The 25,810-nt window shown below is 41.4% G+C and overlaps 1 protein-coding gene across 6 annotated transcripts in view; it reads right to left on the bottom strand.

Moving 5' to 3' along the window:
* Positions 1–25,810, bottom strand: part of PDZD2 (PDZ domain containing 2) — a 364,182-nt gene that overhangs the window by 37,361 nt on the left and 301,011 nt on the right. For all 6 annotated transcript variants that reach the window (XM_063083810.1, XM_063083827.1, XM_063083831.1 and 3 more), the window contains 8 exons: positions 17,650–17,761; positions 12,253–12,398; positions 9,108–9,227; positions 8,508–8,622; positions 5,712–5,785; positions 5,340–5,565; positions 4,407–4,524; positions 2,454–2,586 (listed from right to left, as the gene is read on the bottom strand). In XM_063083810.1, the coding sequence (XP_062939880.1) occupies positions 2,454–2,586; positions 4,407–4,524; positions 5,340–5,565; positions 5,712–5,785; positions 8,508–8,622; positions 9,108–9,227; positions 12,253–12,398; positions 17,650–17,761 (1,044 nt within the window). The remainder of the gene's footprint in view (positions 1–2,453; positions 2,587–4,406; positions 4,525–5,339; positions 5,566–5,711; positions 5,786–8,507; positions 8,623–9,107; positions 9,228–12,252; positions 12,399–17,649; positions 17,762–25,810) is intronic.

Here is a 25,810-nt window from a genome sequence, read left to right as displayed (position 1 = left end):
ATTAAAAGCAACTATAATGGTGTAGAAGAGATATGACCAAATAGTAGCAGAGGCCGAAAACTTATGGGTGATGATTATCTGCAAGTTCAGCATGGGTCAACAGTGTGATAATAACGCCTTAATTAAAGAAGTATTCTGCTCAGGACAAGAATGTCCTGGACGGAGGAGGCGGCCACTCTTTAAACTGGGTCTCTTCTTTCATTTAACAACAGTAATGTCCTCACACTGCAACAAAATGGTTCTTAACATTTTGGGGTCATGAATGACTGACAATTTGATATAAGGTATTGACTGTCGTAAATGCAAATATATCCCCACATTGTGTAATTCATAAAGTCCCTGTGCAATGGTTCAAATGTGTCCCCCAAAAGTTCATGTGTTGGAAACTTGATCCCCACTGTAACAGTGTTAAGCGGATAGAAAATCTGATTATGATAATTGAAAGGTGGGGCTTTTGAGAGGTGAGTGGATCATGAGGACTGTGCCCTCATGAATGGATTAATCCATTCATGGAGTAATGAGTTGTCATGGGTGGGGACTGGTAGCTTTATAAGGAGCACACGAGAGAGCTCTTGCCATCCTTGCCACGTGATTGCCTGCATTGCTATGGGATCCTCTAGAGAGCTCCCACCCAGAAGATGGCCCTCACCAGATGAACCCCTGGGCTGTGCACTTCCCATCCTCCAAAACTGTAAAAAATAAATTTCATTTCTTTATAAATTATCCAGTTTCAGGTATTCTGTTATAAGCAACAGAAAACAGACTAATACACCCTGTAAGGGTCCATGGACTCCAGGTTAAGACCCCCTTTGGTTTAGATGGTAAGTTTCTTGAGTAGAGATATGTTCTAATTCATCTGTGTAGGTAATGAATTTGATATAGGACAAGGGTTGACGATCTGCAGAGAGACAGAGAAAGACAGCCTGTGCTCCACTATCTTGCTGCTCGGTAACCTGCCTGCTCCCCAACCTCCATGCCATTCCAGTTCACCCTAGTGCCTCCGTCTCTTTTCAGCACCAGGTTCACATGGGCTGGTGGTACCTACAGCTGAACTGCTAATATTAGACTTGAAGGATCTTCCCTCTTTCCTACTAAGTGAAACTTGTAAGTGAGAAAAAGTCATTTAATGGGTCATTCTCAACAGAAGACTGTATGAGTATCTTCACAACCAGAAAGTGGGATCGCTGCAGTGATGTGGTATGTCCTGTTGGCTCAAGATCACAGGCAGTTCCCTCTTTATTCCCATGGAGTTGTCTACATTAAAATTATCTTTTAATTCTATTTTTCCATAAATCAAGAAAGGACTTCCACTTTCAGAATGTGTCTTTAGGAGAACAAGCAAACCTGTATTGGAAAATGTGAACGTAAGATAAATATCATGGCTGGGAAAATATCAATATGTATTTATGCTACTTAGATAGGTTTGAGAAGATTTGTGTGAGTAGTTAATGGAAAAGATCCTAGTATGAATTTAAAAATTTAGTCTTGAGGACCTGGATCATCAGACAGAAAAACAGTATCCTCCACAATACTGAATAAACTTAACAAATAACTTCTTCATTATAGTTTATTTGAAATGTTGGGCTTTATTTTTATCCAAGTTTGATTAAAGGAAAATTCACAAAGTAACGTTTGCAAATAAGCAATTGGTTTGCAAAGCCAGATTTCATCTTATTTTTATTTCTTTAAGTTGTGTGAGAGATAGTCATTTCATAAGATAAATTGGTATTTTTTTGACCCAACAGTTAAATGAACCTTAAGAAGGAAATGTTTCTCCTCACATCTGAAGATGTTTATTTTTCCTTTAAGAGTAAAGGAAAAATTTTGCACTCTAGAAATTCTGTAGAAATGCAAAAACAGTCACTAAAGTGAATTAAGTGATTATCCAAGTTTAAATTAAATTCTAAATAGACATCTTTTCAACTACTATAAAAATTTATTTTTATAATATTTCAATCTTGACACATTCTCATTTTTTACTTGAAGAAAGTTTAAAATTCACTGAACCTGTTTTAAAAATTAATTAACTACTTAGCATTAAACTTAAAGATGAGAGAATTTCCAACACGTGAGCAAACAAAGATTGTGGTAAAAAAAAAAGATTTCTTATCTGGAAACTGAAAGTATCATACAAATTAGTCCAACACTCTCAGATTTCCTTGATGCAGAAACCCAAAGAGGTCATGTATCTCACCAGTGATCAAACAGCCAGTGGGGGTTACTTAGAACCCAGTATTCCTACCTTCCACCAGACCAAATTTTACATTCACCATTAATAACATTATCAAAATTTTCTAATAAAATTTTCTGAGTGTGAAGACAAAGTCCTGATCGACAATTCATTTCCCAGTGCATCAACCAGGGGCTGACATCTTTTCCCTGCTTGGCCTCCCATCTCCCTAAAGTGTGACCTCCCATCCCACACTCAGAACAAACAAGATGAACTACTTCACCTTCGGATTAGGGTGCCGGCCGATGACGAGGCGAACGGGTCCTGGGGGGCATTTGCTCAAGATGGCATGGACTTTGCTCAAAGCAGCATGGCGAACGTTGACTGAGTTCACTTCCAGGATTTGATCTCCGCGGCTGGGGAGGGTGACATAATCAACACTCTGTAGTAACAGCTTTTTAAAAGCAAAAAAAGCTTTGTTTCTGTGAGAGGTTTATAATATGAAATCTTTTCTGAATACTTTAAAGAAGCAAAGACACTCTTTCATCTTGCATACGTGTAAAAAGGCAACACACCCATATAAACACATTAGATGTTAAAATGGTCAAGGCAGATCTATAGTCACTGTCAGAAGTGGAAACGTTAATAAATTGATAAGGACAACAATGAAGGCTACTATTTCTTGAATACATGCTGTATGCCAGGCATTGTACAAAGCAATCTATATAAAAATGCTTTGAATAGGTATAATTATTCCCATTATGTAGATAAGGACACAGGCTCAGAGAGGTCACTCCGATATCACACACCGTTCAACTAACACAGGTCTGTCTGACTCTTATCACCATGTGATAGACCCTCGACCACCACCAGTTTCTTTCTTCCAACCGTCTTGAAGTGATTATTGTAATATAATTTAAGGAGGAAATATCTGAAACTCAAAGGTTACCGAAGAATTTGTAAAAACGTTTCAAATTTGAACAAATGAGAAATTGGGGACAAGTTGCCCATTTTGACTTGAAATTATAGGGAGAGAACGCAGTAGGAGAGAACAAAGACTCTTTATATGGGGTTTGAAGAATGTTCATTTGGCAGGCTCCAGACATATGGAACTCTTCAAGAAGAAACATCATCTTGGGATGTCATTAAAGGATTTTTTTCCTTGGGCTCTAAAAGTATAATTTCTTTAATGTACTTTGGATGATTTGCTAAAATTTTTTTGTATGAAAATTCACTATGATGGGCAGGCCCATGGCTCACTTGGGAGAGTGTGGTGCTGATAACACCAAGGCCATGGGTTCGGATCCCTATATAGGGATGGCTGTTTAGCTCACTGGGTGATGATGGTGCTGACAACACCAAGTCAAGGGTTAAGATCCCCTTACCGGTCATCTTTTTTTTTAAAAAAAAAGAAAAATCACTATGATGATTAACTGAAACTGTAATATAGTCTATTAACAGGGCCGCACAATGACAACCTCAAGGAATGTCACTTTGATAATTCCTCTACCGCTCAAGGACTTAGAAACTTACAGGGGAGAAAGGAGGTAACTGTTTGCACAGAGTGCTTTGTGCAATATGTGTACATTCTTGTGAAGTGTAGGTGGGCACAGACCCATTGCAATCACTATATAATAGAACAGCTAGACATCTCTTGTATAAACAGAATACTCATGCTACAACTTAACTATCTGGATTAAGAAGTCAGACATGCTGTGATTTCAGACAATAGGCACCTAGACAACACCGCTCAAACACGAATGAAAGCAATAGAAAAGGTTTAAGAGATAATACTTAATAAGGAAGGCCTCCCAGTCAAGGTCATGATTTCAGGACTCTTTCACATCCTGTGATTCTGAATCATTATAAATAGCTCCAGTATCTCATGAATTTTACATTAATAAATATAAAAGTGAAATAAAATATTGAGATAATCGTAGATACCTGTAGAGTTGTTATGTTCTCAACTTTCTGAAACTGAACTTTTGAGTCCAATTAGAACAAAGCAGGTAGGGAAGCCAAGATCCAGAGTTCTTTAATTCAACCAAATTTTATTTATATCAGCTTTTCATTTTTGGAGATGCTATTCATTGTACTCTTGGCTACATACTGTTGGAAATAATTCAAAGATCTAGAATCCCACAAAAGAATGTAACGGAGCAGATAGCTTATGTGTGTGTGAACTCCCATATTCACGAACATGCCCGAACCCTACACTATCAGGTATACAACCCACCTGAGGTTGCTCTCCATCTTGGCCACTGATCCGGGGGCAAGGCTGTGAATGTAGATGCCTGGAGGACTGTTTTCTAGAGCCAGGCAGCAGGCACCTATGCCTAATCCAACTCTTGGCTCTATGAGAGGTATCATTCAAAGAAAAGAAAAAAACGAAAGTTACATGATAATCAGAAAAAAAAAAGTATAACTGATTTGAAACTGCATTAATATACATTCAGGCCAATAACCATTAACTTTGGCCCAGGCTCAGAATGGAAATCCTGCTTTTCTTTGTCAACATGGCCATATTCTGTTAATGAAATGAGTCCATGGCTGAACAGGGAGCTAACTATGGACTGTGAATTATCCAAAGGTCCACTTAAAGAACCTCCTCAAATTGGTTTTTGAAAATAAGCTGAGTGTAAGTAATATTTTTATTCTGGATACACAACTTTAGGTCTTCTTTTGTTTCTCCTTTTAGAAACTAATCTCTGGGTTATTTAATTGTTCATCATATTTCTACAGTAGGTGGGGAGGGAAAGGAAACAAAGATGAAAAGCAGTAAAACTGGATGATCACGCACGACTTCTAGTTCCTGGTGTTAACTGTATCCGTAACTATCATCTTTTGTTCTTTAGAACTTTAGATTAGCCCTAGAGTTTAGCTAGTCAGTAATTTTTTTTTTTTTCTTTTACCAGGAGCCTCTGACACATGGTGATTCATCTGGGGAGAGCTTAAAGAGCTTTGTGCTACTGGAAACTTCCCTTCACTTTCACAAAATGACTAAAATCTCTACCTTTGATCTCATGGACCATTGAGAGAACACTGCCCGCTGCTGACAGCAGACTGTTCCATAGGAACACTTCGGTGAAAAACCAGAAAAAAACCTAAGAACAGATTCCAAATTGTTATCCAAGAGAATGCAAGGGAGGGGAGGAAAAGCTAGGGTCACCTTTGTTGAGCGTTACTTCCATGACGATCCTGTCCTTGGGCCCAGGGGCCTTCCGACCCAGGGACGAAGGACCCCCTTCGTCGGAGCCTCCTGCTGAGGGTCCCCCACTGGTGTTGAAGTTTGGGGAGCTGGATCTGCTCATGTGCGTGGGTGTCGAGCAGGGAGTGAGGCTGGGGCTCAGTAACTTCGTGCGTACTGTTAAGACAAATAACCCGCTCCGGATTTGCTGAGAAAAGAAGAAGGAAGGTGGGCTCGAATGTTCAGACTGTCCTCATATCAAAGGTTAAAAAAAAACCCTCACCAAACCCAAACCAGAAGGAAAGAAAGGAAGAAAAAGAGGATAATAGAGGAGATCAATCAGAGTATTGTTACCTTAAAGGTATGAATGGCTTCTTGAAACGTCAAGCCCTTTATTGGTATTCCATTTACATCCAGGATTTCATCCCCTAGTGACCAAATATGAGAATCATATGAAAATTAAGCTTCAGTTGACTGGGATCTAACTGCTCAGTCAGTACTAGAATGCGATACCACATGGGCCCTGATTTACAGCTCTATAGAATGACTTTTATTGTTCAAAACCACTTTCATTAGCCTAGGTCCCAGGAATGTCACAAAATGGGACAATTAACGACAGTGCACATTATTTTACAGTAATTCTGTATTTCAATCTTCAATTAAAACAACTATGGGAAGCATCAAGACCTTATTCTTTAGCCATTGCCAAGATTGACAATAGATATCCTATCTTTAGAGATCAAACTGCAAAAACTGAATTCCGGAGCTTTTCTCCTTCCTAGTCATTGTTTAAAAACCCAAATCCACCAGCAATGAGGCATGAACACACACAAGATTTGAGAAGCTACTCCTATATTTGCAGAAAGACAAGCTCCCTGAGCCCAGAGAATCATGACTGTGTATGGAAAAAATGGCTTCAATAATAGAGACAAAAAACTTGCTGAGATATTATTGAGTAACGGCAGCCCCACCTCCAGAACCGATCTTACTGATGTCTGGTCTTATTGATGCGGTTCCAGGTTCTCCGCCATGACGCTGGTAACTTCCTCACCATTCCCCACCCCTAACCCAGCTATCCTCTCATCTTCAACCCCAAGAAGGTACAGTCAGGTGATTTTTCAAGCTGTTGATAGCATCTGCTGGGAACATAAACATGGACATCCTACTGACTTATCAGAGCTCGTTTCTGGTTTGCACTCTCCTGACATGGGTGGTTTTTTTGGAATAAGAGTTCATGAAAAACACTACAAAGATGCCCAAGAGAGGAGAACAGATGAACTTTGCACAGCAGTGCAGAAGAAGGACTTTGCACACCTATAAGAAAGTGCAAGGCAGTGTAGGAACACACGTTTTCACCTCTCACAGATAGCCAATCCCAGGAGCACACTGTGTGTACGACTAAAGGACTCTGTGGATGAGCTTCAATGACATAGCAGTGCCCTGAGCCTTCGTTATGAGCCTTCTCTTTAATGCAATTACAGAAGGTGTAAAATAAGTGGAATCATCTGTTTAAAAATCACCTGGCACAACCAATTAGTCCAGTAAGTGAGGAGGTTTATATTCTGGGGTTGTTTCCAAATGGGAAAAAGAAAGGAACATTAAAATAATTGCTCATGCTCTTAAAATGTATATAAGATTTTTAAAAAACGTATCACTCAACAGGTTGAAAATCCATTCCAATGACTTATATTTCTTGTAAATGAACACATATGAAAAAACAGTACTGAGAGAATCAAGTGCTATTAACCTTTCCTAACTATTGATTTTTTTCCCCTTCATTTTGCTCCATTCTACCAGCCTTGCAGGATGAATTTCAATCAAGTGAACACATGGCACATCCATTATAAAAATGCTCTGCTAGAATTTTACATTGTTCTGAAACTAGACACAAACACCACCTGGGAGTTAACCCTTCCTTTAAGAGGGAGAAATAAATATCCTGCCATGAAAGTATCAGGCCTGGTCACGTCTTATCGTCAACATACAGGCTTCTATGCTTACTCTGCCTAAAAAGGAGGAGACTCTGATTTGTTCCTATCAGTTCCAAAAATAAATAAGTAAATAGATAAATAAACAAACTGGTATAACATAACATACCTATAGTTTGGGTCAACTGAACTGAACAATCACAACATTTTTGAAGATAATTGGAAATATGCTCATTTAATCATTTCATGAAGGAAGTGTATTAATATGGGAGGAAAAAAATCAGGATTCATGCTTTAGTGAATGCTACCTAAAATATGTTTGGTAACTTTGCTTTATAAAACTATATAGTCTTAATCTAATACATAGCATTATATACAGATATGCAAATATATATTTAATAACATTCTTTATTAAAAGCAGCTACTGTGTCTATTACATAAAGAAAACAATCACATTTTATTTTCTCAAGTATCATGACACGTTCAAGAAGGAAGAATGAGTTTTGAGTCCCTAGTCTTGTATTTAAATGAAGCAGCAGTGGGAAGTTGGGGAGATGAACTGAATTTGGGATCAGAAGGCTGAGTTTAAATTTCACTTTTGCTATGTATGAAGGGCAGGATAAGTTTCCAGTCATTTCACATTTCTGAGTGTCAGTTTTCCCATTTGTAAAATGGTCACTCCATAATGCCTACTTGACAGGTTTTTAACGCACTTATTGCAATAATTTAAATGTATGGAAATGCTTTGTAAATGTTAAAAGCACTATAAGATATGACATATTTAAACATGAAAAATATTTTACTTATAAGGTAGAACTGGGCATCTCAATATTACTTTAATTTGCATTCAAAAGTACTTATCTAGTATATTTATGTGTGGCAAAATTTAGGTGCTAAGGAGAATATAGAAGATGGTTATTTAGGAGCCAAAATAGGCAGTGGTTGATTTCAACAGCAAGATATTAAATGTCTTCCAATGATCAGGTACTCTGCTGCCACACCAGCCCTGAGGCAAGAATGGAGCCCAAACTCTCAAGAATTTTCAAGGCAAGGAATGTGATCAAAGACCAACTGGCCAAGACAGACACTTTAAGACCCCAATAAAAACCTCAAGCCACTTTCTATATATTATCTCATTTAATCCTCACAACAACACTTCAAGGTGATTCTCATGGAATCAAAGCTCAATCTCATTGAGGGTAACCAAGAGGCTTTTTTCTACCTTCTTTAAGTCTTCCATCCTCTGCAGCTGATCCATTTGGGAAAATGGTCTTGACAAAAATCCCCATCTGTCCTCGAATGCAGTCTCGACCTCCAGCAATGCTAAAGCCAAGGCCCTACATCCAAAGCAGATGGGAGTCCAGGTTGACATTGTAATATTTAACGGAGGGCATCCTTCCTGTTGTAGTGTTTATTTCACTGAGGGCATCCTTCCCATCACAGTATTTAACTGAAGTGCCCTTCTCAAGCAGGCTTGAAGTTAACCTAATCAACTAGGCTGTAAATTCAAGTTTGCATTCCCTTTTCCATTTCTCTCCTCGGATCTGTTTGTGTTGCACTAGCCATGCACTGTATTAAAGGGAGAAAGTTTTAAGTTGAAACATATGAAATTGCCAATACGTGACAATCTTTGACCATCTCACACTCGGTAGGCCTGCAGGAAAGAATGCCAGGGAATCCACTCAAATCCATACAAAGGCCCCTTAATCTATTCCTCTTTATACCTGTTACTTTTTATTTCATGTAAAAGCAAATAAAAATAATAAAATATACATGCTAACGTTCACCTGGTGGGCAAAATAGTCCTCAGAAAAGAGCTCACCTTGCCTTTTTCTTTGTACAGACCAATGATAGAGATCACGGATGGCCGGATGAGTCTCCAAGGAGATTCCACCTGAGTGGCGCTTAAGGAGCGGGTGGACTTCTTTACAATGTGGTATTCCTGAAAGTCAGCACACGGCAAGGTCAGAGATATTCTCACTTATTCTGTTGTGGTCTCTAGCATAAAAATGTACTCAGACTTTGAAAATCTCAGTTGTCTTCTCTGTTAGACAACCATTCCCCTCTGGTCCATCGCAGGTTCAGTGGCTTGAAGAAAGTTTACTATAAACAACATTGGAGGAACAGCCCTGCCTCCACGTGGGCCTTCTTTCCCCTTGTAAAGAACTGCGCGGAGACCACAAACACCTTGTGTTGCTGTCTCCTCCACCGCATTCCACAGATGCTCCTTCTGGAGTGGAGTCAGGAAGCGGAAACCAAGAGGCCTCAGAGATGGAGATGACTACCCTGTGGTCGCTTCACCCTTGGAAGTCACCCCCCGGTCCCCATCCCAAGTTCACAATCATGCTTAGAAAGTATCTCACCATGTTAAGCTGAATTCCCTTATTTAAAAACTCAGCAAGCCCTTGTTTCTTATAAAATCCAAACCACAAACCCAGACAGCTCTTAGATGATTCCACATAAAATATTCTGCTGAGAGATGGCAGCAGCTTCAGTTCCAATCCCTCACATTTGGAAAATAAAATATTTTCTCATAAGCCACACTCTTTCCCTTCTGGCTCCCAGCAGCTCTAATCCCAATCCCCCTTTTGTGTCTATCACCCATAATATACATGTGTGTGTGAGCAGGGGGCCTCATTTATAACATACACAAGAGATTAAGTGATGCTGTGGTAAAGCACTTCAACAATCCAGCACCTTGCTGCTCTTCTTAGAATAATAAATTTCTTAAATGGTGCGGATATTCTAGCATAAGCCCCCCCAACAACAACAAAAAATCACTTCATGTTTAATATGAGAAAAGAGACATCACAAAAGTTTTTATCCTTAATTTATTATATTCAAACCTAAAAATGAGATGTCCCCCAATGATATTTTTGTATTCCTGGTAGCTTAGAATTATATTTTGCAGTTTTACAAAATATCTGCCAGAAATGTTGGCCTCCCAGACTGAGCCATTAAAAAAAAGGACGTGGGCTTGGCAAGGTTACTACCCTCTTACTGAAACCATGGTGGAGATAGCCAGACATGGGTTTTCAACCTTCCAGTACAGAGCTTTGTGGGCAAACTCATAAGGGGACTCCTCCTCTGGTCACTGGTCTTCAGCAGCACCGCACTCCATCTCCCTACTGGGACCCAGTGGGAACCAAAGGGCTGCATGCTTCACCAGTCTCTCAAAGAGTTTCAGGGGTCCCCCTGCACTTTCCAGACCTGTGCTGTCTGGCAAAGTAGCCACGGTGGCTGCCTATATTTAAATTAAGATGAATTAAAATAAAAAAGACACTTCTCAGTCTCACTCTTCTCTTTTCATGTGCTCAGAAGACAAATGTGGCTACCATATTGAACAGCAAAGACAGAAAACATATGCAGCAGTGCAGAAAGTTTTATTGGATAGCTCTGTTCTAGACAATATTTTTTAATGGAAGGAGAGAGAAGAAGAAGAAAGAAAGGTAAATCCTGGGAGAAAAAGAAAAAGGAGAAAAAAAAAAATAAAGAGGGAGAAACTCTTTTTCTAAGACTTTCTACACTAGCTTGGGTTTCCTGATTCCTGGAAGCCTGGTTAGAAATGGATGTTTCTAGGCTATAAACACGGTGAGTTTTCTTCAATGGGTCAGTTAAAAAGTCACCACCTCAACACTAGATCTTCAGCCCTCATGGCAGTAAACGCTCTCTCATCTTTCACACTAACTAAACAGCCTGACAATTTGGCTCTCGTGCAAGTTTCTGATCTTTCTCTGACTCTGTGGGTCCAGTCGAGTCCTTCTTAGCTGGCCGCATACCCACCTTCAGTCATGGGCCTGGACGAATCTTAACAGTCCTATGCAATTTCTTTCTCTGCTTTTTCTCAATGCCCCAACTCTGTTTGAGTTGCCTTTGGGCGAATCCAACACAAAACAGCCTGATCAACTGCCTCTGGAACATGGACACTTTTTATATTCCTGGTCAGGTAAAGAGTGTCAGAAGCAACACAAATACTATCCTGACGTGTAACTGACGAGATTCACGCAGCTTCCTTCACAGAGTCTGGAATTCCGTCTTGAGCAAAATAGCTAACCTCTTTGAGATTCAGCTGTCTCATCTGTAAAATGGTCATAGCACTCCAAAAATAAGGGCCTGACCCAGATGACCTGACCCAGCCCTTTAGAATTCTACTATGTATGAGTCTCCAGGCGTTTATGGGGGTTGCTGCTGTCACCTCTACTTCACCATAGGCCTCGGAACAAGATGCTCATGGTTTCTCTTGAGCCCTCTGGCTGATGGTGCCAGGACTCAAAGAACACCCCACAAGTTCCCCAGTGCCTGAGCCTGCCACCAACTTGATTATGAGACTGTCCACCCGGTTTCTCCTGGGCTGAGGGGAATATGACTGAGGAGGAGCCCCGTGCAGGGTTATGGAACCCAGAGCTGCGATGGAACAGGCTCTGAAACATTAACTCAGCCACTGACTCACCGCTCTCCAGCCCCTTCCGACCTTGGCTGCATATGGCTGTGTAACAGGCGTGGCACAGGCACAGGCGCACATACCCACACCCACCCACACAGTGGATATGCTGACACATGACGTTCCCGTTAAACAAGCAACGGTGGTTCACCACAGACGGTGAGACGCCATTGTCTCCTGGCAGTTGCAAGCAACTTTCAGTTCCAAAACACATAGTAGGAAGGGGATCAAGACATTGAGACCCAATAAGGGATTTTTTCCCTACTACTTTGAAAGATCAGGCTGGCTTCTTTTTAGCCTCTCTGGGTAGCCCTCCCTTTCTATGCTCTGTCTCCCTATACATCTCCCTGTCCCCAAATACTCCTGGCCCACATAGATGGCAAGTTCTTACCATGGAAGCCCTCGCTGGTCTTTGAAAGGAATAAAAGAGCCTGGAGACCTTGGGGCTGGAAACATGCCCCTTTGTCCCTAACCGAGCAGCTGTGACTGTGTGGGAGAGCAAGAGGCTCCGTGGCACTGGACTGACCTGCCCTGCTCCGCTGGAGTCCAGCAGCTGGGGAAGGGAGTGCTTCCGGCCATCTCGGGAGACCTCCAGCATCCTGGCCCGGGGGTCCCCGTTCCGCACCATCAGCTCGTTATATTCTTCAACAGACTCTAGGCGGTGGACGCCCCCTTGAGAAAAAAGGGGAAAAAACATGGTTTGATATCAGATGAAAAGAAGCTCAAGAGCATCCATGGGCATAAACTCATTTTATTTATACCCACATCCGTGGTTTTCTGAGGGCCTGGCATCCAATATACTCAAAGCACTGGGCTCACCACGTCCTACCACCAAGCTTTGCATCAACTAGTATGTATTGAGGCCATTAGACTATGAAAAAACTGCCAGTTTTTGGAGTAACCAGACTGGATAAGGGGCAATGTATGTGTTTGATGCAAGTAAGATGTTGCTGGGTGGCTAAGGCAATAAATAGTGAGAAGGCTGTCAGTCACTAGATGGTTTCCTAGTGGTGGAGAAATACCACTTTGTGGTTGGTATAGTTCCACGGTTGGGGCAGATGCTTTTTTTCCTTGTAGAGTGATGACTTTTTAAGTAAACTTTTTATTAAAATATAACTTACAGAAATGTGCACAAATCATCAGTTCAATGAAATGTTACAGGTGAACCTACCAATAACCAATACCCAGATCAAGACACAATATTAACCAGCACCTCAAAAGCCCCTTCTGTGCCACTAAGCCCCCCTCACCCGAGGGTAACCATCATCCTGACTCCTAACAGCAGAGACAACTCTTGCTTGCCCTTGAACCTCCCATAAATGAATGCATGCACTGTGTCCTTTTTTGTGTCTGGCTCCTCGTTCTTAGCATTTGTGAGAGTCAACCGTGTTGTTGCATGCCAACAGTTTGTTCATCCTCCTTCTGTATGATATGTCATTACATAAACATGCCACAATTTATTTATCCATTCTAGATTATAGGTGGACATTTGGCTTCATTCCAGTTTTATTTTTTATTTTATTTTTTAAAAGAAGACGACCGGTAAGGGGATCTTAACCCTTGACTTGGTGTTGTCAGCACCACGCTCTCCCAAGTAAGCTAACCAGCCATCCCTCTATAGGGATCCGAACCCGTGGCCTTGGTGTTATCAGCACCACACTCTCCCAAGTGAGCCACGGGCTGGCCCATTCTTTCCAGTTTTAGATCTAGAACAAGGGTCAGCCAACTTCTTTTGGTAAAGGCCAGAGAGTACATGTTTTAGGCCTTGTGGGCCACAAGTGGTCTCTGTCACATATCGTTTTTCTTTCTTTCTTTTTTAACAACCCACTAACAATGTAGAAAGCCTTTCTAGCTTGCAGGCCATACAAATGCAGCAGTGGCCTGAAGTCTGCTGATCCCCGATCTAGTATATACTGAGACTGAATATTCTCATGCACGTCTCTTGTACATGTCATTTCTGTTGGATGACACCTGGGAGTGGAGTTGCCGGGCTACAGGCATCCATTCAGCTTCCCCAGTGTTGGATCAGCAGCATGTACGCGCTCCAGCTTCTCCACAACCTTGTAATGCTTGGCGGTGTCAGTTTTTGGGTGGGGGGAGGTGGTTGGCTGGCATGGGGATTCAAACCCTTAACGTTGGTATTATAACACCATGCTCTAGCTAACTGAGCTAAACGGCCAGCCCCATATTACCTTTTAATTCTATTTTTTTCCACAAACTTTTTGAAGTACCCTTGTATGTGTATGTGTTTGTGTGTATATCTATATATACATAAAGATTCTTTGGAATATCAAGCTCTCCTGGACTAAGTAATGTTTCATTTGATGACCTAAAATTTCAATTTACTTAAACATTTCTTCGAAGTTTTTCATGGAATAAAATGAGATAATTCTGCCCTCTTTTAAAAAGAATATATTGATGAGTTCCTAATAATGATAAAAATTTGCAAGAGTGCTGAAACAAATACATTATACTGGATGTCACTAAAGGCTTGGTTTTCCAAAAGCTAGATATTAACTTTGTAATACAGGTTCGAAACATCTGAAATTCCTTTGCAACCGAGAAAAATTTTGCATTTAAAAAGACCACAAACCTAAGGAATTAACATAGATAAATCAAAAGTACCAAAATTAAAAGGAAACCCTGCTGGCAAAAAAAGGAGGTATGAAGTAGGGAAAACTCAGGTTAGAATATCAGAAAAATGTTCCATGAAATGATAGATGATGTTGCTTTAGTCATTTTGGAGCCAGACAGGGCAAAACCTTAGTGGAAATGGCTGGAACCTCTGTACAGAAACTCTTTAATAATTCTGCCTTAATAATTCATTGCCCAATTAATCTCTCTTGGCATGCTTACTCATCTGAAAAAGATTTATTAGAAGAAAATTCCTTTTCAGTTGACAGGGAGGCACTAGTCATCAACAGAAGAGAAACCACATATGGTAGTGTCTATGGATAATATACTGATACGTGAAAGCCAGAGTGAGTCATTTTAAGAAAATATGAAATGAATATCCAAATTTACAGGACAAAGGAAGACCTGATCATATTAAAATCTCCTGTATGCAAATGTCTTTAGAATGAACATATTGCACAGCACTGAATCAAGGGGCAATTCCTTAAGCCTCTTTCACATGTCTCCAAATTACTCCTCCAGTCTCATCTCCCACTACCTTGGCTCTTTGAATCTGTTGCTGTATTCCAATAATTCCCAAAGAGGAAAACTGGTCCTCCTCCTCATTCCTTTCCAAAACTGAGGAGCACAGACACATCACATGAAGTTTAACTCTGCCTGTACCATCACAACCAAAAACAGTTGCCCAAAACTTCTCTACTCAGTTTATTTCCCCATTGTCCCTAAATATCTGTCATTCATTCTGTCCCAAGTCTAGGTCGTTATTATCCCCCTCTTTTATCCTACCAAATCCCACCAACGCATTGGCCCTCCTTTGTGTCATATCCTCGGGATGCCTCCCCTGAGCGCCACAACCCGGAGCGACTTCCGGTCTTGTACTTCCCACGTGCACCTCATCGTGGCGATCGCTGTGTGTACGTGTGTGTTTCCTCCCACTGGGACTCCAAGTACTGAGAAGGGATTCCTGTCTGAACGCACTGAAACATCTTCCCCTCGAGAGGGAAAGAGGTGAGAACAATAAGACTGAAAATGAAAACGATGATGACCATAATATTACTGACGACAATGGGAATCATAGTGGCAGCTCCCACGTGGGGAGGGAGTATTGCTGCCACACTTTGGAGTGGCAGAGTCATATGCATTCTCTCAACTTGATCTTTCAACAAGGCCTGGCTTGTCGAAGGCACTCACATTTATTGGCAGAATAAATGTATATTATAATCTTCATGTGACAGATGAAGAAACTGAGACCCAGGGCAGTTAAGTCACCTGTCCCAGTCATGCAACCAGAAGTGGTAGAGCTGGGGACACAGTTCCACCTGATTCATACGCAGGCTTCTTCCCTCCTCCACATTTCCTTCTTATGGCCTTGGGTGTCTGGGAAGGACACAGGATGAGAAAGTGGCATCCGTTTGTAGCCAACAGTGGCCAGCCCTGGATTTAACAACTCAGTTGAATATGCTGCTTGTTCTATATTAACAGTATGAACAGATCTAGAAAATCATGCATCTAGAAGGTCCTCCAGCTGTATCCCCCTCCCCACATCTATATCTAGAAAGCCCCAGACTGGGGAACAGAATTCTTTTCAAGATCCCCAGAAAGCCAAAGGGTGGGGAAGAAGAACTTTGTCTGGGAGGCAGATATTTTTCCTGGCACTGACGGAGTGACCTTTGGGATTCTCTTAATGTTTCCAGACTCATCCATAAAATGAGGAATGTGACCGTGCTGGTTTCAGAAGTCCCTGCATTTCCTCAGAGTTCTGTGAATCTCCTCATGTGAAGTTTTCTCCAACTTTGGTGCTGATCAGCTCTGCCAAGATAGCTGACCCTCTGTGCCCTTGTGACTTCCCTGCCCCCAACACACACAGGACTTCAATGGATTTCCCTCAGTTGTTCCTCAGGGCGGGCAGGGAGCTGGTCACTGTCACCACATGAGAACCTTTGCGAGATCTCTCCTCAGACTTCTGATCCCTCTGGTCATCATGATTCCTTTTTGTCAGAGGTCCATGCTCTCATGCTCATTCAGATGTAACACTGCCTAATTATTCTGAGTAACAAATACAACAGAATTCATTTTGTTAATCAGGATTTTAAAAAAATGTATTTTATGGCCCCATACCTGCCATGTTACCTGAGAATAAACTTGGTAGTGGTGCGGGCAGTGAGCACCAGGGTGCTCTTGGCTGGCAGCATAATCACCGCCCTGTCTGCTGATATGGGTGGCAGGAAGAGGAAAGTGACATTTTTTGGATGTTAACACACTAGGCTACGCATTGTGCAAGATGCTTCTGTGTAGATTTTTTTAAAAAAAATCTGCTCAACCTTTCAAAGTCAGGGTATCATCCCTTTTTTTCAGGTGAGAGAGTGGAAGTTCAGGGAGGTTAAATAACCAGCCCGAGGTCACAAGGTAATTCAAGGGCTAAGGGGTATACTTGGTTCTGCCAGGCTTCAAAACTCTTACTTTTCCTGCTATACCAGATGTCTGTCGTGGGTGGGTGGCCAGGGCTGACTTCTCCATGGGTCAGCAGGCGCAGTGCTGAGGAGGGCCTGTGCCACTTTCAGGGACCGACAAAAATGTTTTAATTTTAATTTCTTTTTAAATGCAGAAAATAAATATAATAGTAATGAATAAATAGTAATGAATCCAGCTTGTATCTCTATACAAACATGGCCATAAAATATGTTTTACTATTTCTCTTTGCAAGAGAGGGCCCATCAAGGCAAAGGTGACTGGGACCCAAGAAAGTCAGAGTGTGTCGCCTGCACATAGCCTCTGTTTTCAACACTGACTTTCTCAGGGCACAGGCCAGCTACTATAAGGAAATGCCAGGAGATATAGAATCTATTTGCTCCAAAAGCTGTAATTCCATCCTATTTTTTTCCTACTTAGTTGAGATGCAGATTTGGTATTAGATAAATGGTCCTTTGCTACTTATTCTGGGAAGCGGTGTGTTTGCTGGAAAGTTAGACCATCAGGGATATTCCACACACTGAAAGGGTCACCTGAAATCCTATAAAAATAAATGAACCAAACACATAGGAAATTTAAGTTGCATCAGAGACACACAGAGAGGTTAATAGTCACTTTGTTATGACTCAAATAAAATTATTCACATGGGCAGCTGAATGCAGTTGTTATTCCTGAGACATGTATTGTATTTAAGGAAAAAAACAATACTGAGGTTTTCAGGAAAAAAGAGTTCATCCCGTTAATGGCTTTATCTCTCCATTCCTGAAGCTGGAAGCTCAAATTCAGGCAGGCGGTGCCAGGCAAAGAGTCCCCAACTTACCTGAAAGACGACTCTTGAGCTTCACCTTACTGCTGCCCTGTTTGGGACTTTCCAAGTTCCCCTTGGGTTCCTCAGAGCCACACACATCTTGGGGCTCATCTGTCCCAGGCATCTGAAATGCAGAAAGAACAGAGCTGATGGGAGAGGCTAGACCTGCAATGACTTGTGCTATCCCCTCCAAGAAGTTATCTCAAGGCTCAAGGAGCAGCAATACAGGTGTCACGTGAAGAGAAAGGCTCACGGGATCAAAGGCCAGCCCTTCAGATAAACTGCAACCAGACAGCCCACGCTGGCAAGCTCCACAGCACGCCCCTCCCTGCACCGCACAGAACCCGGGAAGTTCCAAACCAGAAAGGGCCCTCAGGGCTATTTCGTCTCTCATTCTACATGGGAGGAAGCTTGTTGGCCAAGGTCACCAACATGGTCACACAGTGGTCAATAGCAAAGCCACAATTAGAGTCTAGGCCTCTTGACTTGTGGGCTGGTGCTTTTTCCTACAATGCAAGTTGCAACAAATATTAAAGCAGGAATTTAAACCCAATTCTAAGGTTTCTAAAGCACAGTAAAAGGGCAGGCCCATGGCTCAGTCGGGAGGGTGCGGTGCTGATAACACCAAGGCCATGGGTTCAGATCCTATCTAGAGATGGACAGTTGGCTCACTGGCTGAGCGTGGTGCTGACAACACCAAGCCAAGGGTTAAGATCCCCTTACCGGTCATCTTTTTAAAAAAATAAAAAAATAATAAAGTACAGTAAAACTTTGATTTTTGTGGCAATCAAATAACTATATCCCTCAGTCGACCAGATATTCTGTGTGCTACACTCCCAAGTACTGATTCAACACGTCCCAGAACCAAGCATTGGCCAGGCTATGTGGGGCGTTGACCCAAATATCCATAGGTTGTATGTCTATGGTACCAGGTCTCAAGAGGTGGTACAGAAAGGATGGTCCCAAGGCTCATCAGGTCCTCCATTCAAGCAAAGCCAAACATCCTTAAAAAACCAAACTATGTTTATTAGAGGAAAAGGAGACACATGCATTTGAGAGTGCTTATAAAAAATTTTGAGGAAAATTTACAAAACTTATAAGATGCCTCAAACAATAAGCCTTCCCATGTGAAATTCCATCTTCCTTTAAGGTTCTGGAGGAAAGAAGTTTCAGATTAAAGTAGATAAGATTCTCACTAGGGAATATATACATACTTTAAAAAGACACAAGCTGTACTTTGACACTTAGCAGTCATTGAAAAGTCATGTAATTATAATGTCAAGACCCCTGAATTTTAACAGGTTATAAAAATTACGTATTATATATAAAAGTCTCTATATAAAAATGTATAAAGTAAGCAATTACAATAATTCCTCAGGTAATCCTATTTTTAAGAGGTAATTATTTATATCTAAATTTTATACAAGTTTGGAAGATTCCCTCTTCTTCCTCAAGTTCAAGCACCTTTCTGTATAAAGAAGAGGAATAAAAAGGTCTGAGAATGAGGAGATGTAGGCAAAGTGAAGGAAGGGGCACTGGAAAAACAAATTAATCCTGATTTAGAAAACAAAAATAACATTTGGTGCATTCATATTACAATGTCAGAAACCGGTATGTCCAGGTTTAAATTATGAGAAAAAGGAGAGAATGGAATCCTGAGGATGATTTTAGAGATTCTCTAGAGGGATGTCTTTCCCAACCCTGAATCCTGACATGGATGCGCACATAATGTAAAAGAACCATCTTTGAGACACATGAGAGACACGGGCCACATACAAATAGGAATAAACCAGAGAGAAGCCTGAGGGCCTCTCCTTTGCTTGACTTAAAAAACTTTATGGAGATTCAGATCCCCATACCGGCCAGCCACCAAAAAAGACTTGCAAGAAAACAACCACCAAAAACCCCCAACTTTATGGAAAGAACCTGTCTCCAGACTGTAAACAGCAATTACCAGAGGCTGAGTTAATTTTCTGGTTCTTTCTGGTTGTACCACCTGACCCAGGCAATAAACTGCAGACAAAGGTATTCCCCGGCTCGCAAGTCATGACCTCCTTTGGTCATTAAATGGGTTGTTTATTACACAGTGGCCAAGGCCCAAACCATGAGAAATCCTGAATGGGAAGCTCGTGTCAAGGGAGGAAGACCACCCCAGTTTACTGTTTCTGGACTGTTGCCTCCTTCTATTTTCCCAATATAGTCCCAGGTTTTCATAGAATCAGAGAAATTTTGGAGATGACATAAGCATTCATGACTCCCTGAGAAGGGAAGAGATCTCCCAAGGATTCTCAGCTCATCATAGACATGGCTGTGACTGGATTCTCCATATCCTGACGTCCAGCTTCGTGGGTTACCAGGATATTTACCTCTCTGCCTGAAGATGCTTTTTAATTAATAATTTGGATGGTCAATACTGTACAAGGGTTTAGTTCATTCACCTACATTTTTTCCCTTTTCATTTTCACAACAAACATATATCCCAAGGTAAATAGTATTTTTTCCATTTGACAGATGAAATAAAACTGATACCCTTAAATAAAATTCTTTTGTTTATCACATATACTGAGATCTAGGAGAGATTGTGTGTGAAGACAGTGGGAGCACACAATGAGCGGTGTCAAGTTACACAAGAACACACATGTCCACTGTCAAACCTTAAGTCCTATGATGCAAGCCAAAATGCCATAAACACTTTTATTTTCAGAATCTGAGGGAGGTGGTTTAAAAATAAGAGAATCGCAGCCTTAAAACACAATGTTTTCTTTTTTTCTTAATCTCCCAACACACCAAAGAATGCAATGACATTTAGTTTCTATGATCTACAAAATGCCAGTAAGAAAGCTAAAGGCAGTGTATTTTGCCACCTAAAGCCTGTAGCTAGAACCAGTAAGAATAGACCTAAAGATATCTCCAAGTGCTGCAAAGGGTACACTGTTGCACTCAAGGCAGGAGTGACATCTTATTTCAGAATCCACTGAAAGTGCCATCATAGGGTTCTGAATTTAAATGGAACCATTTCCTCTTGTAACAGAAAACTGGTTTGTCACGATGTTAGGTGGCTTTTAACTCAATGAACAGGAAGTGGGTTGCTTAGACACATTAGTTCAAGATTATGTCAGGAAGTAGCAACATACAAAGGGCAACTTGGATTATAATGAACCTCTCCTTAGTCTCATGACTGTTGTCTGAAAATGTCCACACTCTAAGAGACCCTTTGCTGTGTGTATTTCCCCCCTCCCCTGATGCACAGAATAAATCAAACTATTCTGGAAATGATGTCATTTTCGTTGTTCTAAAATTTGCAAAAATTTCTCCTAGAAGGCCTTTGGTTCAGCAAAACAGTTGATATAATCTATTATTCATGAGTAGTTTCTGATTCGTGTGTTGTAAAACAATGCCATTATCTTAATGGAATCTGATAGAATTTGCCAATTTCCACATTAGAGCATCCCTGTTTGCATCATTTTCCCCACTTGTAACTTATAAAATTCTCTCTCAATGAAGAAGCATTTATAGCTTCTGGTTTGGTAATGAGGTAGTGGGGCAGAGAGGTTAAGAGTTCAGCTGCCTGGGCACAAATCCTGGTTGTACCATTTTAGTAGTAATTTAGGCACTTTATTCAACCTCTTTTAGCTTCAGTGTCCTTATCTGAAAAATGGGGCTAGAGTTAAGAACTAAGTGATACGTGTTTCTGATTAAAAGTGGTAGATTTTCCCTGATTTCCCTCTTGAAGCCACACTAACATGACAAGGAAGGGGTTTTGGAAAAAAATGAAAGACATAATCCCACAAGGGCGAATAGAATAGAAAGCAACAGCAACAAAGCTCTGGAAACCAGCAAGCAGACTCATGTGTGGTAACAGGTCCGACCTGAGAAAGCTGAACAGCAAACAAGTTTGCAAAGAGAACTCCCCCAAAGCTCAGGAGTTGCGAACAGAGGACCTCTGGAAGTGGGCGTGAAGGTAGGGCTGAAGCAATAAAAGGTTGAGAAAGTTGAAAGTAATTGACACAGGTATTTACAGAGGTCTGATTTTGAGGGAGCTTCCCAGGGGTTGGGAATGAAGTAGACAAACTTTAGTGTGCATCAGAATCACCCAGAGAGCTATCAAAAAACACAGAGGCCTGAGTTTATGAAAGCAGGTCAGGGCCTCAGCTTCTGGAATTCACCACTGCCCTGGGCCCTGCGGACCAGCCTCCAAAGGAGATGCAGGACTGAGCTGCCATTTCCCCAGTTCTTCCTGCCCTCCCCCAAGTTTACCCCAGAGATGAAGAATGGTAGAATGGGAGCTTCCTAGCTGCACCAAACAAGCCCATCAGCCAAAAAATGAGGAAGAGTTATTATCATGCTACTCCCTATTCAGAATATGCACATTTTAACCAGTAAGTATGGAAACCTGTCCCACTCAGTGTATGAACTACAAGCACATGAAGCAACTTACATGTTTCATAGGTAGTAGCATGTATTGTGCCCATAATATATCAATAGGGCATAGATGTCATAGGCAGTAGGGATGTAGTTGAAATTTTAAAAAAGAAAAGAGGTTTCTCCCCACAGGTCTCAGATTGCCTCTGGATTTGATGATTATGTAGACTATGATTGCAGCTCTAGACTGCAGAGAAACACATTTCAACTTCATGCCTACAGAAAGGTAGCAGATTTAACTAATGAATGAATAAAACCCATGGAAACCCAAAGTGATACCATTTTGTTGGACTGAAGATGAAGAAACAGCCCCATAAAATTTCTGCAAACCTAACAGCTGAGAAGGCAGTTTTAAAGGCCTGCACCTGCAGCACTTAGTTTTTAGAAATCAGGTTTGCACACACATCAAGGAGAATTTGAAAACATGCTCTGGTTTTCAGATCAGAATTGGAGCAGAAAAAAAAAGAGAAAATAAAGGAATACATGATGATTAGCCAGAGAAAGAAAGATATTTCCTTAAAGGAAAAGATGAGATCTTAGACAACAGACTCTACAGACACAATGCGGAGCTGGGATTAAGTACAGGATATGATGTATAAGGAAAAGAGATGGGCCAGTTCCTAACTACTCTATGAGTGGACATCACAAAAGTGGGGGAGACACTGTAGTTATTTCTAGATTAGAGGCGGTGACTGGGACTTGAAGAAATCTGAGTAAGAGAGACAAAACCATGGGAAAGAGAATGGGATCCCAGCCAGAAAACCAAGACGTGATTTGAAAACTGCAAATGAAGAGCTTTAGAGTAAGAGGATTTGGGACAGCTACACCAAGAGAGATCAGAAAGTTTGGATGTAGTTAAAGGTGAGTGCTGAGATAGAACAGAAGAGTAAAGAAAAAAAAGAAAGAAAAATATCCAGAGTAAATGTTAAAGGGACACAGTTGTTATTGCCATGACAGAAGTGGCCTGAGAAATGTATGAAATTAGGACTCTAACAGAAGTAAACATGAGAAATATCAAAGGAGAGTCACGCACACTGATAATAGGGCAGAACTTGATCTTGATCTGAAGAATATTTCCTGGGTAGAATTAACTACCTCACCCAAATTCAGCAAGCAGGGCTATGAAAGAAGAAAAAGAACCAATTTAAGCAGCAGGGTAAAAAGAAACTTGAGTGAGTCTTCCTCAAAGGGGAAGGATATGAAACACCAGAGACACATCCAATTACTGTCCCAAAATATGTAGCAGAAAGCAAAGCTATTCAACTCCTGGAACAGTCAAAACCTGAGGAAAGACTAATCTCAAGGAGCAGGTGGCAGAGGTATTAGCCCTTAGCAGCTCATTAAGGGCATAAGCTATAGGATCATCAACAGCAGATCTGGTTCATGAACCTGCAGAAGGTGTTTTTCCAGCTGAACAAATGGGGAGGAGAGATGCAGCTTTCTTAGTCTAAGCACTTCTATGCCAAGAGGCAGTGGAAATGGAAAATGTGGCCCAGGTCTGAAAATTCCTGGTCCTGAGAACATAAAAGCTTCATCATAGGCACAATCCATGCCCAGTGCAGTACACCAGGAAGCCCTAAGAGTCTCTGTTACAACTACTCACCGCTGCCTTTGTAGTTTGAAAGCAGCCATGGGCATGACTGTGTTCCAATAAAACTTTGCAAAAACAGCTGTTGGGCCAGATTTGGCCCCCAGGCAGGAGTTCTTGAGTACACACAAAAAACACTTTAAGTAGGAACAGGTTGATTTTTCCCAACCCCAACTGGGAGGAAGAGTCTTGCCAGTTGAGTTTAAGTTCATAGTCATGAACTCCAGACAACTGGCACAGACTGACTAGCATCTTTAAGAGAAGCCAAAGATGTTTTCATCATCAACTTTCCTTTACATATTTCTGAGTCTCTCTGCTATAGCCTATTGGGAGACAATTCCCCACAGGTCTCTTGCATTTCTATATGGCTTGTGAACAGAGGCATAGGCTGGTTTTATCCTGGATAATCTATCTTTTCAAGGATGTTTGTAAAATGCACAGCCTTGAAAGTTAGAAATGGTGTCTCAGGAGGAAGGAGCAGGTTTGTTTACTGTCCAGCACAATAAAGATAATGTTTCCTTCTGGAGCAAAGTTAATCAGGTTTGCTTCCAGCCCATCATAAAAGATTGAGGTTGCCTATGCTCAGAGTGACACATATTTACTATGTGTGCAACTACCTGAGACCCTCTGCATCACCTCCACAGGATATGGGGGAAGGCGGCAAGGAGAAATGATGTGAATACAAGCCCTAAACTGTGATTGAATCCTAAATTGGGATTAGGGAAAGCTGAAAGCTAGTTGCTATGCCATGAATAATAAAGTCATTTGTCTCTGATCCGGGAATCTTGTTGGAAAATGGAATAACTGATCAGGCTCCCCTCGCCTCAGAGCTGGTTTGGGGTGGCTCAATAAACATTGTATGTGTGTGGGTGGAGTAAGTGTGCCTGCACAGCGGCACCACTTTGGCTGGTGTTTTACTGCCTCAGGCACCCGCCCTGCATGGCCATGTTTTTCCAGACCTATAGCTTCCAAGGCCCGTGTGGCCAGTTGCCTATCCTATGTAAAGGGGTCTGGTGACCCAGCCTGGTGTGGAGGGATCTGCTGATCCAGCCTGGAGTGTGAAGGGTTTGTGACCCAGTCTGTGAATGGGCTTGAGTGGTCTGGGAGCTCCAGACCCAGTCCTAGATCAACCATCAGCCCAGTCAGTGCAGGATTACCGGCAGGTAAAAGAGCTGCAACAACTAGTGTGGTTGCCTAGCTTTACAATTGGCGTCATGAACAGGATTAAGAGCTGGACAATTGGCACTGTGAGCAGGATTCCCGGACATTAAGCCTCACAGTAGCCCTTGACGTAGCCAGACAAATCTCATAGCTTCTGCCAGCATCCATGAAACTATAGTATAACACCTCAGACTTTTCACAATTCTTGATATTGTCTTTGGCAAAATTAAATAAGGTCGGGGGAACAAAATTCTGCCTGGGACAAATCTCTAGGGGCTGGGGTTTGGCTCATTTTTCTAAATGTCAAGAGTGTGGGGCCAATGTTTTGATACCATTGAGGGTCCATTTACTTTTTGTTCATTTACAAGTTACTAAAAAGTAGAGCACATGAGAAATTTGCTGTTGAACAAATTCAGCTTTCTTAGAGCTGAAAGAATTATGTTTGCTCCAGTGGAAAGCATCCCAGGCTGCAGATGTTGCAAAACACAATCTCTTTCCAGCATCCAGCATCGAGAATCTTATCAGCTAAGATGGAGCAAAATAAGAAATAGGAGAGATCAAAGGAGGCTGTTAAGTGCTTCGGTTTTTTTATGTGAAAAGGTCAAGGAAATTTAAGTTTGGATGTTAATTACTTTAGATTTTAACATCTTTGGATTATGACTTGCAAGGGGATTTCAATTTCTTGCATTTTGGCTATCTGAACATCATTATTATGTTGACATTTTCTCTCACTGTGGAAGCTCTGAAAAGCTGCACTGGATGATGTGGTTAGAAATAATTTTGGATGAGAAACACCATAGGGATTGAATTTTAGCTTCTAGCAAACTTATCTTCTGGGGCTGGGGAGCAAACCATCATAACCCATGAGACAGGCCCCTTGGGTCCAAGCTAAAAGGCTAGTACTTAGAAACATCCTATAACTGCTGTTCAAAACATTTATGAGATCTCCTTGAACACACTGTGACTAATATAATGTATAACTTGCGCCATCATTTGTCTTTC

This window comes from Cynocephalus volans, chromosome 2 (assembly GCF_027409185.1).
Source record: "Cynocephalus volans isolate mCynVol1 chromosome 2, mCynVol1.pri, whole genome shotgun sequence".
Lineage (NCBI taxonomy): Eukaryota > Metazoa > Chordata > Mammalia > Dermoptera > Cynocephalidae > Cynocephalus > Cynocephalus volans.
Note: the sequence above shows the minus strand (reverse complement) of the source record. Positions and strands in the feature narration are given on the sequence as shown.